This window comes from Achroia grisella, unplaced genomic scaffold (assembly GCF_030625045.1).
Source record: "Achroia grisella isolate CSIRO2021 unplaced genomic scaffold, CSIRO_AGI_Agris_v1 utg512, whole genome shotgun sequence".
Classification (NCBI taxonomy): domain Eukaryota; kingdom Metazoa; phylum Arthropoda; class Insecta; order Lepidoptera; family Pyralidae; genus Achroia; species Achroia grisella.
The window spans coordinates 4,570,016-4,590,196 of NW_026712906.1; the positions used below are offsets into that span (position 1 = coordinate 4,570,016).

The 20,181-nt window shown below is 33.6% G+C and overlaps 1 protein-coding gene across 1 annotated transcript in view; it reads left to right on the forward strand.

Moving 5' to 3' along the window:
- Positions 1–5,743, forward strand: part of LOC131846872 (uncharacterized) — a 99,728-nt gene extending 93,985 nt beyond the window's left edge. The window contains exons 5-6 of the mRNA XM_059196292.1: positions 3,600–3,728; positions 4,674–5,743. Coding sequence (XP_059052275.1) covers positions 3,600–3,728; positions 4,674–5,678 — 1,134 coding nt within the window. The 3' untranslated portion in view covers positions 5,679–5,743. The remainder of the gene's footprint in view (positions 1–3,599; positions 3,729–4,673) is intronic.
- The last annotated feature ends 14,438 nt before the right edge of the window (positions 5,744–20,181 follow it).

The following is a 20,181-nucleotide window of genomic DNA, read 5'->3' on the forward strand; positions in this document are numbered from 1 at the left end:
AGTAAATTTATTTTGCGAAATACATATACTGTGTCTCCTGACTTGAATTCTTTATAGCGTTGATTGATTAACTAATTATAAATCCTTCGTCCAGGTTGTTCACACCTGGTCACGGTTCATTAGCTGTCAGAAATGTCGAGTATCCCTCATTGTTTTTTTTTCCAACCCAAACAGTCCAAATTAAATTGCGACCCTACTGTAATTATCATAGCGTTCAATTCGCAAAATCAAAACTGATCCTGATGGGATTGAATAGGTACTTGTATATAAACTTATTCAAGGAATTTCTATGTGTGTAGAGGACCAGTTTTCTTGAGCTTCCACGTCCCTCTAAACAGTGCGTGAGTAGGTGAGAAAAGCGGATTTATATGGAAATTTGGGGATCATGTCGTAATGGTAGTTAGAGGTTTTGCTTGTGTGCAATGTAGAAGAGATAGCGATTTTGTTTTTAGTAATTTATTTATTTATTCTTTTGCACACAAACTTGTATTCATGACATTAAGTCCATCAAGTATATATTAAGCTATATATATTCAAATGATTTGCTGTTCGTTAGTCTCACCAAAACTCGAGAATGGCTGAACCGATTTGGCTAATCTTAGTCTTAAAATATTCGTAGAAATCCAGAGAAGGTTTAAACGGTGATAAAATATAAGAAATTACATGTGAAATAGTAAAAACAACAATTTTATTTTCCCATACAAACTGCTGATACCAGTCAAACAGGGTGCATTCAGAAATTAATTACATAACTAAACTTTTTTTGAGGCGGATAGGAGTTTGCGGGGTCAGCTAGTATTATTGTATTTTCTATATAGTATTATATATTATATAGAAAAGAATTAAATACAATTTTTATTATTTTCTATTTTCATAGCCAAAAAATGAAAAAATAAGCTGTTATATGTGATTTCCCCTCTTTTTTTTAAAAAAATATGAAATGATACATTAATCCTTCTGGGAACATTCGCCATATATACAGGATAAATAAAACAGTCACTTGGAAACACACAGACCAATAGAAACATACACAATCATGAATACTAATAACTGTAGTTTACGGGGATAGAATCCGCCAGATCATTGGAGTAATAAAAAATTGAAAAAAAAACAAAATTTAAACTTTGTTTCATCATCATCATCGTCATCGCAGCCCGGAAGACGTCCACTGCTGGACATATGCCTCCCCCAAAGATCTCCACGACGATCGGTCCTGCGCTGCTAGCATCCAATGCCTTCCAGCGATCTTGACCAGATCGTCGGTCCACCTTGCTGGAGGCCTTCCCACGCTGCGTCTTCCGTTCCGTGGTCGCCACTCGAGGACTTTAATGCCCCAACGCCCATCTATCCTACTGTCTGATCTGAGCTATGTGCCCTGCCCATTGCCACTTCAGAGTCGCAATTCTTCGGGCTATGTCGGTCACTCTGGTTCTTCTGCGGATCTCCTCATTTCTGATTCGATTACGAAACTTTGTTTAAGTAAATATAATTAGTAAATCACGGAATCTTACCACGTTTTATTTTTGTTCCCGATATTTCGGCAGTGTTTCAACGGCCATGATCACGGGTAAACTGAAGAGCAGCGGGTAGATGGTAAATAAATCTTTTATAGGCAGACATATTCGTCTACCTTCACACGTCTTCGTTTGTTGCTACTATTGGAACTCGCTCGATATTCATCTCGGCAAACTATACTCACAGTATCTTCACGTAATACACTTTGTGATCGCGTTTTATGTTTTTGTTTAATTAAACCAATCACTGGATTCCAAGCATTAGAAAGTCTATAGCCATCTTCCCGGTTGAAATTATAATAAAAATAATAATAATCTCAGGACAATTCACGCAGCGCCATCTAGACCCAAGATAAGCTAGCTAAAGCTTGTGTTATGGGTACATATACATAGATATTTTTTTTGTAAATACATACATATTATACATAGAAAACACCCAGACCGATACAAACAATCATACTCATGAATACAAATGTTTGTGCCGTGCGTGGAATCGAATCCACGACCATCGGTCGTAAAGCGGTGTGCTAGACCGCTAGACCACCGAGGCCGTCAAATTTTTATATTTCTGTATTTCAATCGCCTCTCTAACCATTCTTGGGATGTAATGTCGATCTGATGCCAATACCTTCGGTTGGTGTAGTTCAATCCAGTGATTGGGTCACGATCCTAACAAGTTTGTTTAAGTAAATCAACAATCTTTAGTAAATTTTATACAGTTGTTGAAGCCTTTTTTAAGCATAAAAATGTTTTTTTTTCGGACTACTCTAATGCTGTTGGCCGTAGCTAGCCTTTACAGCTTCACCGGACGTTAGGGGGCGAGTGCAGATGGCACCCCGCGCGAACCCCAAACTCGCGGAAGAACTTATGGAGCGGCTGAAGGCCAACTCCTTTTTTTTTATGCTGGGAAAATCCCTCAGACCCGGCCGTCTCAGGGGTTGGACGGATGGGTACTGTGAGACTCCTACTCACGATATTCCTCCACGCCGCCATAGTGCCAGGGTCACGGGATCGAGCTGGCAATCAACCGCGACCCCAGCGGCGGTTGCCCGCAAGCGGGCCCTACTCAACGCCAACACCTGCCTGACGGATGCGACTTTAGTCTGAGGGCACCACTAGGGGTTCGAACTTCGGCTCAGGCCGTCGTAATTTCGATCCCCGCTTGAATTGGACGGGGGATCGATCGGAGGGGCGCCCGGGGGCGCCGGTATGGAATTAAAAAATGTCTGTGTCAGGAGGCTTCACTATAAGAACCGTTATAATTATTTGTGAAAGCCTATCAGTGGCTTTGTATGTTTTTATATTGGTTTAATATGTGTATTAACCTTGGTTTTTCTTTAATAAATTAATAATTAAATGTTAAAACAAATAAGATGTTGAAACCGCTCATGACTTGCGCCACATCCCTTGTGTGGGCGAAGGTGAACGATTCGTCAATACGAGTCATTAGCAGACCCAAAAGTCAGCAAATAGTGATGTTCTTTGTGCTGCACCAACCTCAGCTCCAGTGACTCATTGATGTTCACAGCCTCCAATTTGTGTCAATGACACCGCAATCAAAATATACTAGCTCCTCCAACGTACGTTTTTCCAGAAACTTTTTGCCACGCACAATCACATTGTGGAATCACCTTCCAGCAATGGTATCTCCGAAACGATACGATATTGAAACTTTCAAGAGCGTATTCGTTCTTAGAATGACGGCAACGTACTTGCAATTTCCCTGGTGTTGTCGGAGTTAATGAGCGGCAGTAATCACTTACCGTTGGTGAGCCGCAAGCTCGTTTGTCCCCAATGACACTATAGAATTACAGAATATTTAGATTATATAATATAATAACATATATGTGTGTGCATGCCACAGCAATACTAAATGGCTTATAGCTCAGTGCAGAGAATCACGCAAGGAGCAAAACACTGATTTTATCTATGACCGCAAGGGTGAATGATGTATTAAAAAAATCTTATTGATATCAAAATAAATAAATATAACATGTTTGAACAAATTGTACATTTACATTATGACCGCTATAGTGGGACAAGATTAGGTACAAAAACTAACTGCATGAATTTCTTAACCAACAGCTGAAGTCACCGACGGATGACGGCAGTGGTGCTGGTCTGGAGAACGGCGACGCAGCTCCAGCAAATGGCTCCATCTTCACCATGACCCTGAAAAACAACCATCTTATCGTTGAGACTGAAGAGAGAAATGTAAGTGAAGTTTTAACTAATCATCTAGTAGTAGAACATTAGGGACGAACATTATTCTTACTAGTTGTGAATAAAGACATTTTAATTGTGGGTTCATCAATGCTGGGTAAAATAAATATAAATAAAATAAACTTTATAAAAATAAATATTTATTTTCCAGTAACTGAAACGGCAATGATGCCAACGACCCACCTTATAGAAAGTGATGCGTTTATAGACATGAACAAAATAATCTAAATTTGTGACGCCAGTTATGAAGTACTATTCAAAATTTTCATATCTACAAATAAGGGATCTGGTGATCACTTTAATATGTAAAGTTCATTTAATTTCATTTTCATGTTTAATTTCATTTAATTACAATTTCGTTCTTGGTGAAAGTGGTTTAGCTTAATGATTATTCAGTCTGATATATCTTGTAGAAGCAAGGAAACGATAGAGAATATCGAGATTGGAGGCAGCTGTGTCATGTCACCTTTGTTTGTACCGAATTAGAGCGTGAAATTAATGTGGGATGTAATTAAATGTTCACGTTCACAATTGTAATTCTAAATGGATAGTCAGAGGCATTTTGTAGTCTATCAAAGTATTGTTTAGGTTTACCCTAAGATTACACTCGCTAATTTAGCTTTAATTTAACATAACAGTCTATTACCATCCCCCGAAGTTTATCGGAGTGTTGTCAAAATTGACACGCATAATATTATTATCTTAAGTGAGGCCAAAAGAAATATTGTGGCCAATTCTCTATATTACCAAGTCATAAAGAAAGAATAGGTACAATGAAAGAAATGGAAAGATCAATGCACCGCAGTGTAATAGCAATTTGAAGATCACTGTTATATTTTAAATAAAAAGTAACCATTAAACTGTGCGGTTTAATACATTCTTTAATGGTTTATAATAGAGTAAAGGTTTAATAATGAAAATTTGTTTACATTACAGGATATCACTAAAAATGGACGAGAAACGAAAATGAAGTACTCCCCAGACAACGACGGTATATTTGTTGTTGAGGTCCAACAATCAACTGCCTACAGACCCAACAACAATAAATCACTTCAGAACTCCCCACCTCATGACCCTCAAATATCTACAAACCAGGCTCTCATTCATCGGGTTCCCGAGGAGTTAGATAAGAAGATAGATGAAGAAGTAACCGCTAAATTTAAAAGGGAAAAGGCGTTAGCTTTGTCTAGCACTGGACTGTCCATATCAGATTTGAGTATGTCTTCTATTGGTTCCCATAATGTAAGCTACTCCTATGGAAGTCAAGTCGGCTATGAACAAGGTCCTTTTGGATATCCACTTTATTCGGGCTATGATATATCTAAAGATGAAGTAGAAGGAATAGTTTATGATAATTCACAAGAACCTTTGATAAGTAAAACACCAACAGATCATGATAAACCCGTTGTGACAGCTGCCATTTTCAAACAAGATTCTATAATAGGCAATGATGCTTTACAAGGTCCGGGTTATTGCATGGAGGGTTCTAGTGATGGTCCCTTATTATCGGATGTTCAAGCTCGAGAGTACAGCCTCCAACATTTATACGATCAAAGAGAAAAAAAGATAGAAAATGGTGTCGCTGTACCAATATCTGATAAAACTGAATCTCCAAAGAAAGGTCTAAGTAGAGCTGATAGTTTGCCAGTTCAATTAGAAAACGAAAAAGTTCCAGATAATGTGGTAGATAACAATTCAACAATGGAAACGATCCAAGAGGATGATATACCTAAGGAAGTATTTAAAGGGAAAAGAGCGTCGTTGCCAATTATAAGAACCGATATGTATGAATCGGTCAAAGATGCTATTTTGCCTTCTGGATCTCCGAAATTTGAGAAGCTGATGAATGAGACTTCTCCAGGTGATAATATCTTCGAGCCACCACCGCTGATAACCATAACAGAGGAGAGTGAATCCGGCAAGTCTGACATGGCTAGTTAATTTTTGGAAGGGCCCGTTTTATTGCGTGTAGGTATGTAGATGTAAGTCAAAATGTGATTAGAAAGTTTGGGAGATATTCGAATTTTCAGTGAGATATTAATTCGGCACCAGCATCCCTTCAAATTTTCAAATACTAGATAAAGCCAACCATATTGTTATCTCAAAAACTAAATTGGATTATTCAGTCCATTTTATTTGTGTACTTGTGTATATAATTCATTTCCAATTTTAAATTGAAAAAATATTGAATTTTTTTCTAACGTAGAGATCCATGATAGAAAGAAATTCTTAATTTTTCGTTTTCGAAAAACTACGATTGTCACAGAGTTAAATGGACCATCTTTTATTAAATATAGATTCTAAAATCAATATCCAAATAATTGAAAACTATTCTAATATATATCGCACAAGGCAATTCAGAGAATAGAAATAATTTCTTTTATAACATATTGATTATTCTTTTAGGATTATGGATGAATGTAGGCTGAGACACACTACTAATTTATCAATAAATAAACGTTCATATCTTTCTTTTCTTTCCTTTTCGAGTTGGTGCCGATATAGAAATACACTAATAGATGTAATTTTGTAAAATTTATCAGATCAGTAGATTCAGTGATAACGTAAGCTTTCGTATCGCCCTTTGTTAATTTACTAAGAGTATCTGTTTGTGTTGAAGTTAATTGTTGCTGTTTCTATGTAGTGACCGTTGGACTGTCTGTGTGTTGCTCAGTAGCTGTCTAACTTTATCTAAATGTACGTATAGATTTAGCGTGACACTCTACGTGACTTACATTTTAAGTCTTGCCAGAGGCAACTATGAAATGAGTATTATCTGTGCAATCCATTTCTGTTTCTAAATCTATTTATGTTATTAATGTAAAATCATTAGAAGTTTTAAGTTAAGTTTGTAAATTGGATATGATTTCGGAAAAATCGTTATGATTTGTATGTATATAATTACAGAGTTAAAAAATATATGATGATGATGATGATGATGTAATGACAATGATAGTTAAAATACAGATAAAAGATAGGAAATTAATAATGAAATAAGCAAAGGTGAGCATGAACTATATAGGAATTTATTTAATAGATGACTATAAAATAGTGCTCGATGTTGGCAAGGCACCAGTTCAGATGATAGTATAAGAATGAAGTTATATTAACCCAAACAGTGACTTCTAAGGGTCGTATGGTGGTCAACCTCACATAGTATATCGCTAGCAATGGAGCAGTCCTCATTACTAACGACACTACTAAGATAGGTTTTAGAGTACTCAGTGGGAGGGAAAATATTACAGTGGCGTTTATTTGGTATCAGATATATCAACTCTGGAATTACTCGTGATATATAGAAATAGATGATGTAAGACACAAGTAATATTTTTGTCACAATCTCTTTAGTAAACAAGAAAATATTTGACGCACAAAATTCGCAAGTAAACGATAGAAATATTAATAAACATAAAATGAATTTAAAATTTCAGTTAAATATCTTCCTCGTGAACAGCAAATTTATACAGACTTATTTGGTGATGATATTATTTCGAGAACAATATCAGGCGTGACATTTAGCAGTTGAATTAATTATGATACACATAAAATTTCGTTCATAGCGTAAGTTAGTTTCCGTGAAATATTTATATCTAATTTGTTAAGTTTAATGCGAGGAATTGATACTGCGTTATTGTAAAAATTTGGTACAAAATTATGTTTAATATTTCCATTATTTTTAGTATATTCTTTTACATAAAAATTAGTACTGTACATTGTGGAATGTACAGACAGTGTTTGAGAAAAATTGCCACAACCGGGCACTGGGCAGGAAAGAAAAAAAGGGTTCTCAAATTTACAAGAAATTAGATTCTTTTTGTCTATAAATAGCATTTTATTATTGAATTAAGGCTCTTTCATTACTATAACTTCCTAAACTTTCTTCATATGTTATATTTGCAACAGCATCTACTGTACAAATTCTTTGATGCTTGTTATGATACTAATTACCTTAGTCGCATCCAGCGGACATAAAAAACAAAATTAAACTAATTTGAATATTCTACAGAGATTCTTGATAACTACGACTTGTACGTTGTACGTGGCACCGTTTAATGTTTGAATTAATGTAATCTTAGAACTCGTAACGCAAACCACAGTTGCTACAAGATCGTAGTCAGTGTTTTACAGATTTAATAGAAAATTAACAGTATTCCAATTAATAGTCAAACTAATTATACTATGTATAATTTGGTACACTGCGGCCTTGTTTATTCTTCGACTTGTTCAAGTTCAAGTTCTGTTCTTCAGCATTTTTTCAATAGGGCTGCGTATTGCGTATGTAATATATAATTCGAGAAAATTTAATTTTATTAATATTTTATTTTCTTGATTTGTTCTCAATATATTATTCTTTTAATATCGGAGGACTACGAAATTCTATTAATTCTTGTTTGATACAATACTAAATTATAATTTACGATCGATGTAATGTGTTACCATAAATTTAATTAGTTCAACTTAGGTTAAAAATTAGGTTAGACATTAAAATGGTCAAATTAGATGTAATATTATTTTATTGTGTTGTTCGATCAATATGTGTTGATTAAATTTCGACCGTACGAACAGGTTGATCGACTGTTCGTACGGTCGAAATTTAATCACGGTCAAAGTTGGATGTACTATTGTTTTGTGTTGATTAATTCTGATCGTACGAACAGGTTGATCGACTGTTCGTCGGGTCAAAATTTAAAAACGGTCAAAAGTTGGATGTATTATTGTTTTGTTGTATTGTTCAAATTTCAAATTAATTCAACACAATCAAAATATGCATTGAGCATATTATAACATTTTTCCTATGTACATACAAACTCTCACTTTTTGGTCTGTAATTATGTATTTTGTTTATAATAGTGTAGTTTTAGTTTATATTAGGGGCATTTATGATTACTCTTTTTTGACGTTTGTTTCTAATTATAAATTAATACTTTTTTGTTGGTTATTATCTATATTTACAAATGCAGTTTTTAAAACTATGGTATTTGTAAGACGTGCCTAAGTACCTGTTATAGAGTATGTTGCAAAATTACGATATTACATATTTAAATATTAATTAAGTTTAGTTTTAGTTATATCAAATATACTCGAAAATATTATTGTACAAACCATAAACTTTTGAAGTATTCATTTGTATATTAAAATTTCTACTCTATCTTCTAGCAACGTGATACCACTGTGTCACAGGAAGCATCCTAAAAATTATTTTACTGTCATTGTATTGTTTTTTATTTATTGTCTGTATTAAACTACAGATTAAAAATAAAGATTGCAATTAGTAAAATAGTTTAACTTCAAATTTATTTAGATGATACGTGTTTCTTAGGAGACCTATCTAATTATTTGTTTATAAATCTAGTAATATACTATTATTCAGTTCAGTTCTTAAAAATATTTTGTACAAAGTAATATTTATAACAAATTATAAAATATATTTCAGTTTTAGATTTAGTGCCGTCTGTGTAACTATCGAATATTTACGTGCCAAGCAATCTTGAACTTTATTGTTTTGTCATAAGAATTATTCTATGTATATTGTAGATTGTCGCTGGAAGATGAATGAACAAAATGACATGTGGATTTCAATAAAAAAATGTTTTTATTAAATTATATAATAACCTATAAATATTTTAATCAAAATTTAAATAATAATATTAAAAACCTAGAAAAATTTACACAAGACCAAGCTAAGCAGAGTTTCTGGTATACATAGGTACTCAACAACTGATATAAATAATTAAACCGATTTTTTTTGTAAAATGCTTAAACAACAATCCCTGCACTGAAGCATCTGCCTCATCCTACTGCACTACAATTATTCTTCATTTTCTCTACTGAGATTAATACTGACTAAAGTAGAGAGAAAACACAAAAATAATTATTTCACTTTTCTCCCCGAACTATTCTATATTTAAAAAAAATGCATTTATTTATTTATCTCTACACTTTTACAACAATGAATATGGGTAAAATGCTTAAACAACAATCCCTGCACTAAAGCTTCTGCCTCATTTATTTTTCATTTTCTCTACACAGATTAATACTGACTAAAGTAGAGAGAAAACACAAAAATATTGATTTCCGTTTTCTTTCCGAATAATTTTATATTTGAAAAAATGTGTATATTTATTTATTAATTTGTACACTTTTACAACAATAAATATTGATAAAATACTTAAACAACAATCCCTGCATTAATGTTCAAGGTTTGTATCGCAGGAATTAATGTTGAAAGTGTTATATATTTAAAAAAGAAACAACAATTTCCGTTTTCTACCCGAACAATTCTATATTTGAAAAAAATAAATATATATTTATTTATTTATTTGTACACTTTTACAACAATAAATATAGATAAAATGCTTAAACAACAATTTCTGCACAAGCTCAAGGCTTGTATCACAGGAGGATCAGTGTTAGTAACGTTTGGATATATTTAAAATCTGCACCTAATTATTTATTTGTCCGAATTGTATAACTAAGCGTATGCTACGTTTGTAAATAATATAAATTAAATGTATATTATTGTAAAATCCATATTCTCAATTTGTTCTCCGTTTTGTGTGCGTTTGTAAAAAGGGGCGACGTATTGATAAAAGTAAGTGGACAAAATAGATAGTTATTATCGATTTTAATAATAGTTACTATTGTATTTTATTTGCGTCTGTAATTTTTATATATGTTACAATTATTCCTATTAAATGATTACTTTTATAAATAAATTTTAAGTAATTTGCAAAGTCCAATTGTGTTTTATTTTGTCCCGTGTGATTTTTCCTGTGTCTACTTATTGTTAAACATTTTTCATTATGTTTGAAGGAATACAATTTTGCTAATATAAACGCGAAAGTTTGTGAGTATCGGTAGATAGGTGTTCATTACTCTTTTACCTAAAAACTACTGAACGGATTTTGATGAAATTTCACGCAGTTAAACTACGGGCACAGATTGTTAAATATGTATTTTCTATACTTTCTATATGTATATTAAAATGAGGGCTAGTGCTGATCCCGTGCCACTATCTTAGGTTCTTTAGGACGTGTGGCGCCTGTCAGGTCTTCAGCGGTCCCTAAATTCGATATTAAATCATTGTTAGAATTAATAATAATAATAATGATTATTATTATTATTGTTATATGTTTTATTTTCACAGCTTTTGCAGGGTTTTTACGCTTTGTGGCGTATACTATTATTATAGCAAAAAGAGCATCACACAAGTTTCTTGCTCATTCTTCTTGTGATGAATCTGCATTCCGAATGAGTGGTAGAATCAAAATATGACTATTCAAAAGTGCTTGTAATGAGTTTATTTGAATAAAGATTATTTCTATTTCTATAATTATTTTTGACTTTTCTTTCTCTTGCTTTATAAATTTAAAAGAAAGTTGGTTAAGGTTATAATTATTATTTAGACTATTATCGCATTTTCTCACTTTTTAGATAGATAGATAGAATATACTTTATTTGCAACGTACAGTAAAGAAGACGCACAAACAATATAACAAAGGACACATGTATCGTTACAATAAGGCGGTTTACTGGTTTAGTATTATTTTTTTATTTCGTATTATATGTCCAAGGTACTGCAACTTCCTATGCTTTGTAGTGGCCAAACATCTCATCGACATGTATTAAAAAGATTACCAAATAACGTTTTGACCCACTAGAACTAAACCTCGCTACTGTAGCGCCACCCTAAATTACACATATCTTTTATAGAAACTTATTTATATGTAAAGATATATCTACACTATATATTGCTAACATAACTTACAAGTATCTTGGTTTAACAACTTAATAGTTGAATGAAAATTCCGAGAGAGGGCGGAAAAAGTAAATATGATGCGAGAGCGCCATCTGTGGGGTGGTTGTAAGCTTTAATTCAACCCTCCTACAGGATTGTATGCACTTGTTAGTGCTATACGTATATTTCCTTTTAAGTCTCAGACAATTCGTGTAGATGGCTGTTTTTTATAATTGTAAGGGATTAAGTAATTATAGAAAATATAACCCTTATTATAATATTAATAAAGTCGTTTATTCTGAAGTTAGCATTATTTGATAAATTTTTAGCTAAAATATTTGTTTTCTTCCGCTTGCTGTGCCCAACAGAGTCCATAATTCAAATTCAAAAATCATTTATTCATGTAGGACATTTTAGCCGATTATGAACATCAAGTTTTTTACATTATATTAATATTTTAATTTTTTGCCTATATTATTATAATTTAAATTTTTTTTCTCTACCGTCCAGTTCGGTATATAGATCCAATTGAGAAGAACTGGTAAGAATCTCAATTAATCTACTTTGAATAAAACCTATCTATATATTGTAAAATTATGGAATGTAAAACTTAAATAAATAAATATTTTGTTTAGAATAAATCTCTGAATATAGTGTACCTTTAGGCATAGAATAGTCTCTGAAATTCATGCCTATCATTAGCAACTCTTCTCCATTGTGTGCCCAAAGTTAAATATTCTTCTTCTCATTTCATTATCTCCCTCCCCCTCTTTCTCTTTTTATCATAAACCTAATCAGTCTTTATTAATGTTATTATTTATTTTAAAGCATGGTGGACTAGTGATTTATTACCATAATAATAATAAAACTCTTTATTGTGTACACATAAAATAATGAGAAAATACAGTAAATAGTAAAATAATAACAAAAGGCGGTCTTATCGCTAAATGCAATCTCTTACTGACAACGTAGAAGAGAGGACTTATGTACATAGAATAGGGTAGGTGGCACACATAAGACACTATTTATTATACTACTAGATATACATACTTACATTAGGGATAAATATATAAACCTACATATATACATACATATATATATACTATACCATAATTCCGCTCAAGAGGTCATCAATTCAAATCTGGCGGACACTACATAAGACACTTTGTGTGTTAATTTATATTTGACTGGCTGGTGAAGGCAACACCTTAGTTTAAATAGAGTGAAATGTAGGCATATTACAGTCAACGCTTGTTGCAACGACAGTTGACAATGCTTCTGATTACCCCGTCTGGGATAACAGTCGTAAAGGTACCTTTTTCAATCCGGTTTCAGGCATCATTTTATGATAAACTCGTTACCCGTTATTGGGTAATATACTCATGACTTCGTCCGGATGGAATTTACGATTTATTTTTTATAAAAATATTAAAAAAAATATAATATAAAAGTATCCTACGACCCCTTATAACATTGCCTATCTGCGAGTGAAAATTCCGTCTAAATTGGTCTAGCCGTTTTAGAGATTAGCAAAAAGATTGGCATGGTTAATTATGTATTACCGGAATTATAGTGTTTCTATTACCGGAGTGTGTTAGTTAGAAATATTATTTAGCCTAATTTTTTTATGTAAGCTAGATTGAATTTGAACCTACGATCGTTTGGTCTACGTTGGTATAGTAATCACTAAGCCACGATGCTCCCAAGGAGGATGAGTATAAGTTACGTCTTATTTTCATCACTCTTATGTCAACACAGAGTAATCTTGAATTCACGGCTATAGAACTCTACAGAATTGAAAAGTAAGACGAACTTACCCTAAGAGATATTCGATTATAATTTTATGAAATTTTAATATTAATAATATTATAAAAGCGGAAGTTTGTCAGTGTGGATGGATGAAAAACTCTCTTTCACGCAAAAACTACCAAATGGATTTTAATTAATCTTTGATAATATATTGGAATATTATAAAGCTGTGCTTTATGTAATACTAGCTACTGGCCCTGGTTTCGCCCTGATATACATCTATTATATATAGAAATCATCCTCTTGAATCACTCTATCTATTAATAAAACCGCTTTACCATTTAGTGGACAGCTTGTTTGCAATTTGACGTTTAGCGGCACCGTCTTACCGATGGTCGCGAGTTCCTCATACGGTACAAACATTTGTCTTCATAATAATGTATTTTTTTAATAAATTATAATTGAGTGGTGCACCCGAATGCGCTGGCGGGGCACCAGTGAAGAATAGGATGAGCAATCCGCTATTATTTACGTCAATTTCCAATACAAAACTATACGGTTATATTATAATAAATACTTGAACTGTAATATTTAATTGCATTTTTTCCATATATATATGGAAAGATATAGCATCAAACAAACTGTTAAATTATTTTAATCCGGTTAGCGATTTTATGACGTAATCCAATTCCAACATCCCATTCTACTAGGGCGACACATTATAAAACAATTTGCCTGTAAAACTCGTATATAGGTCAACTGAGGTCATCATCTCATAACAGGATAGCGGCTGAGCCCGCGGGGGCCGGAAAACGCCCTGTGAAAAAATTAAACAGATAAAAAGACATTACCCGCGTCACAAACATCACAACTACCCTCATCTCGCTATTGATTCACTGCGGATAATTGAGTACACGCGTGTCACCCCACCACAGCCCCCCGTACACCCCCCCGTACCCCCCTCACACACGCGTGGCACCTCATTTGATTACAACGGAAAAAGCGGCGAAAAATCGAGTAGATGCGATGCAGTAATCGAGCCGTTGCCATAGCAACCGATATTAACGCGGGAGCACACATAAATAGATTTACACATAATACGTCCGATTCTACACACGCGGCCGCCCCCTGCCGCCCCCACCTCATTTTTGTACACTGTTAAAAAGCCTAAAACCTCCCCCCGCGCCCAGTTTAAACAGCCCCCACTTGTGCCATGCAGATTAGCTAAAACTACGCATTTTTTACCCCACTCCAGAGGGATCTTTTTTCTCGTTTTACCCTCCTCGCTAACTACCGAAATGTGGGCACTTGAGGGGGTGCGGCTTTGGGCGTGGGGGGCAGGAAAAGTTTGTGTTTTAAATATGTCCGAAGGCACGCATTAAAACGGCTTGCGAAATACAAATGATCAGTGCAAACCCCTTTTGTAACCCGCCGAATGAAATCCTACTGTGCCACTGGGATTATTAAGACCAATTTGTTAATTTCGCATGACATTCCTTTAATAAATTTACGCTAATTATATATAATTAAAAAGTTCGTAATATTTTACAGTAGCTGACATTATTTATTTATAGTTTAAGATAAAATAGGACAATTAACAGAGAATAAGACACTCTCCGTGTACAAAAGGCAAGGAGGTATTATCTTCTAATAATCTCTTCCAGATAACCTTTTGGTAAGAGAAAAAAAACAGAAGAATCTAGAAGAGAATAGTAAGTGATATTGTTAACTACTTTTATGATCAATTTTATTGCACATATAAATATTTCACGAGAGCGATTGCCGATGTGACTTTGATTTGTATAGAGAGAGATTTAAGATATTTAATTTGTAACGGAAAAAGTCTAACTAAATAAATAAATATTTAAGTATCTATTGATGATTGATTATACTATATTTTACCATTTTTGAAACGTTTACACCTGTAGATAACAATACTATTTATCAACGAGTAACATGGAATGACTACTATTCAAAAATTCAAATTCAAAATACCTTTATTCATGTAGGTCTATTACAGACTCTTATGATATGTCAAATCTACCGTCAGTTCGGAATGATTTCGAGATGAGAAGAAATGACAAGAAACTCAGCTCGTATTCTTTTCAAATAAATGTTGTACATGTTTACAATAATACAGATTCATTTTTAAATTCAAATCAGGAAGATAACAGTGACAGCATATGATATACATATAATTAGAGAGATCAACAACAATTACATTTACAAACTCATAGTCAATTATTAAGTTATGACAATATTTATTTTACTCATTTATACAATATTAATAAAATTAAGCAGGGAGGACGACACGGATGTCCACTTTCACCTCTCATTTTCAATGTCTTTATAGAAGCTGCAGTAAAAGAAATAATAGAATTTCACCAGGGAGGTATTCAAATAAACGGACAAAGAATACATTTTATAAGATTTGCTGACGACATAGCCGCCCTAGCTGAAGACTACACACAGCTTCATATACTTTTGAACATTATGAATAGAATTTTTAAAACATATGGACTAAATATTAATACTAAGAAAACTAAAATAATGACAGTAACAAAACATAAACCCCATAACAGAAATACTATAAGAATAAAAAAAATACAATTTGAAAATGTAGACACATTTAATATTTAGGTAGTTTAATTACCAGTGACTCCAGATGTACTAAGGACATTAATATTAGAATAGCTATAGCGAAAAGAGCATTTAATGATAAAAAACATCTTTTGAGAGCTAATATATCAAAGTTCTCTCGGAAACGACTTATCAAGATCTACATCTGGAGTATAGCCTTGTATGCCTGTGAGACGTGGACATTGACACAAAAGGAAAGAGAAACTGGAAGCCTTTGAAATGTGGTGTTGGAGAAGAATGGAAAGAATTAGCTGGAAAGATAAAATAAGGAACGAAGAAGTGCTTGAGAGGATTAAAGAAAAGAGATAGATCATAGATATTATTGAGAATAGGCGGGGAAAAATATTGGGGCACTTGATACGACACGACGAACTAATTAACAACATTATTGAAGGAAAAATAGACGGAAACAGAGGAAGGGGAATACCAAGACACAGCTATATCAAGCAAGTTAAAGAAAAAGTTGGAGTCGTGTCGTATCAACAGCTAAAAGGACTGATGGAAGATCGTGGAAGGTGGCAGGAGCTCCACCGACAAGAGCACAGCTCTTAAATTATGAATGAATGAATATACACTTACAAGTACAAAAGGCGGTCTCTTACCGTCAACCAATACAGACAATCATACTCATGAACACAGATGTCTGCACCGTGAGAGGGATCAAACCTGCTACCATAGGAAACACAGCGATGTGCTTTGTCTAATGAGTAGCCGTAAACCGTACAGACCCAATCCCCACAATATAAAGTCATTTAGATAGTGTTACTAGCAATATAATGTAGTAGCATAAAGCATGTTATGTTTACCTGTAAATAAGAACAGTTGGTTTGAAGACCGCTAGTATATACAGAAGCATGACATAATTTTGCTGTATCTTAAGTTGGTGATCATTAAAGGAAATCTTTATCCTTACTAATATTATAATTGCGAAAGTAACTCTGTCTGTCTGTCTGTCTCGCTTTCACGCCAAAACTACTGAACCGATTTAAATGAAATTTGGTACACGGATAGTCTGGACTCTGAGAAAGGACATAGGCTATTTTTTAATGCGAAAAAAGGGTTGTAAGGGGTTGAAAGTGGGGATGAATTTGTATGGAAGAATCGTCATTTTTTAAGCTAAAAGCTTGAAACTTATTTTTGAGGCTGTTGATTAAATATGAATAAATATGACATTCAAAATTTGTAAATATTTTACCCTTAAGGAGGTAAAATATCATATATGCTATATTTTAAAAATATATTATATAAATTGGGCGATATATGTATAATGATAAGTGTGATGCAGACGAAGTCGCGCGGGGCAGTTAGTATAGTATAAAATTAAACCTCTTCCGCTATCTGTTTGATTAGATCTTTTAAATTACGAACCGAATTTTATTGAAGTTTTTAGCAATGGATAGAGTGAACGACACATTGTATTTCTATGTCTTATGGTGATCATTAAACGAAAATCTTTATATACTTAGTACAATATGAAGCTGCTTCCACTGTCTGATGTCTTTTAAACTACACAACGGATTTTAATGCAGTTTTTAGTAATAGAGTGATTGAAGAGGAAGGTTTGACGACCTCGGTGGTATAGCGGTCTAGCACACCGCTTTACGTCCGATGGTCGCGGGTTCGATTCCTCGCACGGCACAAACATTTGTATTCATGAGTATGATTGTTTGTATCGGTCTGGGTGTTTTCCATGTATAATATGTATGTATTTATGAAAAAATAAATATCTATGTACTTGTATCAGTTATCTAGTACCCATAACACAAGCTTTAGGTAGCTTAATGTGGGTCTAGATGGCAGTGTGTGAATTGTCCTGAGATAAAAAAAAAAAAAAAAAAGTTTAGGTTTATATATATATATAATACAAGTGAAAAGTGCGCGTATAGATAGTAAATAAATGAATAAATACAGAATTCGGAAGAAATATCCAAACACTGTATCTGAAAATATGGTGTGGATAAACCGCTACCCTTTAAGCAGTAATACAATGTGATTATCTACTCTCCATACGTTTGCTGGGTCGAAAAAAGGCCGGCGGCGTCCGTTATTATTTCTCAATTTATTAGTTGAAGGGACCTCGCTAATTCCTACAGGAGCTCTACGGGTATGTGAGCTTTATTTCCAAAACGATTTTAGATAGGGGTTGGTGAAGATAACGGATAGTTCAAGTCTTAAGCTGATAGCGTTGTTTCATTGTGACGGCATGCAGATCTCAAAATTACCATTTGAATGTTGTTCGGGTTGTACCGAAACTATAAAGATTCTGATAGGTAAAACTGATAAATGATACTGATAGAAACTTGATTAAAACTGTATATTGAAACTTAAAATATAACTGATTAATGATTGTAATGAGTACGCGCGGCGTCCTTGATGACCGAATGCGAACTGATTTTAATGAAATGTGAAATGTAAAATAAAATGTTAATGTTGCGAAATAATGTACGATGCTAGCTCGTACAAATGTGCTTCAAAATACATACATAGACATCTATATAGCAAGGGCAAACTGACAGACAGACAAAAATTTTATATACGATTTCGATTACTTGAATGACGAGCGTGCATAGCAATAGTTGTTCATGCACGGGATTTTCGTTTAATGTTAAACATAGATACCTATATAAATATACATTGTTAATAAACTGGCTTTTAAAAGAAAAGTAATTCGATAGAGTTTCTTGCCAGTTCTCCTCAATTGGATATATATACTGAATAGGACATTAGGGAAAAAATTATAATGTAAAAAATTTGACGTTCATAAACGGCTAAAATGTCCTACATGAATAAATGATTTTTGATTTTTAATTCACATATAGTAGTATATTTTATCGAATTAGAATATAGAATAGAATATAATTTTATTGACTCGTTTTGACACAATAATGACATAAAATGTAAGCAATAATTTACACACATTAAAAAACAGAGTCAATTTGGACCACAACTCATCATGATGCTGGAAACATAGTTTCCAGCACTGATTTTAAGTTGTAGAATTGGTTGTTATTTTGCTAATGTTAGCGGCATTAAAAAAATAATATTATTATATTATATTATATTTTTTTAATGCCGCTTATCGTTAAAGTCGTAACTAGCTACCCAATAACGAAGAAACACTGTATGAACTAATTATATATATATATATATATATATCACACACACATGTATGCACCAACACTATCTGTGTGGGCATACACACACAATTACACATATATATATATATGCATATATCAACTTATATATCAGAATGGATATCTGAGCTGAGATTCATTTATGAAACTGAGTTGGATGCGAATCCACTGCAACCTAAATGGTTCATAACACTGAGCCGTGTGACGAGTAACTGAGAGTGCACATATGTGCACCATATGTACATGATACTGAGGAGGCTGAGTCCCTTGGCTATGTCCAAAGGGATGCAGTACATTGTTATAGTAAACTAATATTACGTGTACCAATGAGTAACATATGGAGCAGAGATCGATCTGAGTATTCTGAGCAGTCGTCTCCAACCACCCCTTACAGCGACCCCTGTCCTCACAACTGAGTAACAAGCATGACACTGAGCACAATCCTGAGGTCTTAAAGGCCTTAGACACGGTTCAACTTGTTTAGCAGGCAACTACTGGGATCGAAGTATAGGCACAACACTGAGACACACCATTTCGTTATAATTATTGTAAATAACATTAAAGATTCAACAATAAACAAGTATGCGTTGTATTAATAATACAACTGCCAACCTCTTCGCTCCATTTAACAGAATGAATACAAATGTGTTACCCTCTACTATTTTTAATAACCATCAAACGTTTGTGTTTTGCACTTTCTTTCTACCGTCATAATTTAATGCACCTCTTACACGAATAGATATCACATACAGACAAATATCGCGATGATTTGAGACACCGTTAATATTAGCAATATTCAGTGTGGAAACCTGATCACCGCTACTGGAAGCGCAATGACCTTCTCTATTGGTGATCAAATTCCGACAGTTATTGAGTCTACATCCATATTGCGTCACGTGTTTCGCCTATGAACGAGGCATCTTCAGGTATTGAATATCGACCATCATCATCATCATCATCATCTGCTTCTTCCTTATCCCATTTATTTGGGGTCGGCGTAATATGTTTGTATATCTGTATTGAATATCGACCAAGCGACCAAAATGCAACTCAGTCGTAATTTGGTCGCTGAAGAATTAACGCTAAGCTTTCAAATTCAAATTCAAATTCAAAAATCATTTATTCATGTAGGATATTTTAGCCGCTTATGAACGTCAAGTTTTACATTATAATTTTTTTTCCC